The 793-nt window shown below is 67.1% G+C and overlaps 1 protein-coding gene across 1 annotated transcript in view; it reads right to left on the bottom strand.

The window, feature by feature from the left end:
- Window positions 1–243: 243 nt before the first annotated feature.
- The window catches only part of LOC119585331, a 2,648-nt gene continuing 2,098 nt past the window's right edge, over window positions 244–793 (bottom strand). The window contains exon 5 of the mRNA XM_037934004.1: window positions 244–787. Within this exon, the coding sequence (XP_037789932.1) occupies window positions 244–787 (544 nt within the window). The remainder of the gene's footprint in view (window positions 788–793) is intronic.

The raw sequence follows: 793 nt of genomic DNA, 5'->3' as shown, positions 1-793 counted from the left end.
ACTGGCCAAAGTTTTATACTTGGTGAATCGAGTCCATTCCCTAGATCACTAGAGATACAATACTATGCAACACTCGGCTTGGCTAAAGTCTCACTATGATTAGCACTACACTTTGCCTGTGTCTCTGAGAGCAAAGATGAAAGCTCAAGAACTATAGCGAGGCGCGGAGACGGCCTCGCCACGACGCCTCCTCTGCACCGCCTCCCTCGGAACTGGACTCACTCCCTACGAGTCCGGACGGCCTTATAGCTTGGTCTGCTTGTCGCACGTGGCGTAGAAGGAGGCGTCCGTGTCCTCGCAGGAGCCGCAGGACACCGCGTCGCTCGGGGCGCCGTCCACCGCGCTCGAGTCGGGCGAAGTTCCCGCCTGGCCTGTCCTCGAGCCTCCGCCGCCGCCCTCGCCGCCGGCCTCTCCTCCCGTCTCGCCGCCCGCCGACCGCGTCGACCCGCCGTAGACGCTGCCGGCATCGCGGCTGCACCAGTAGTCGCCGTCGGAGCGGACGGAGCCGCCGCCGTACACCTGGCTGGCGTCCGTCCGCAGCAGAGCGTCGCTCTCGAGGGAGATCTGGCGCCGCGGACCCATGCGGCTGTCCTCGAGCGCGGGGGAGCCCGGCGGCGAGCTCCAGCCGTAGAAGTTGGGGCGGTACGAGTGCGTGGGCATGACGGGGGCGCCGGCGTCGAAGGGCGCGACGCGGGTGGACTCGTGGCAGCACGGGCGGGAGAGCGAGTAGAGCGAGCCGCCCGAGGCTCGCACCGACCGCGAGTGGCTGCAGCGACTCGCGCGACTGCTGTTC

Source organism: Penaeus monodon, chromosome 19 (genome assembly GCF_015228065.2).
Source record: "Penaeus monodon isolate SGIC_2016 chromosome 19, NSTDA_Pmon_1, whole genome shotgun sequence".
In the NCBI taxonomy this organism is placed as follows: Eukaryota; Metazoa; Arthropoda; class Malacostraca; order Decapoda; family Penaeidae; genus Penaeus; species Penaeus monodon.
The sequence above is the reverse complement of the archived record's forward strand: the minus strand, read 5'-3'. Positions and strand labels throughout refer to the sequence as shown.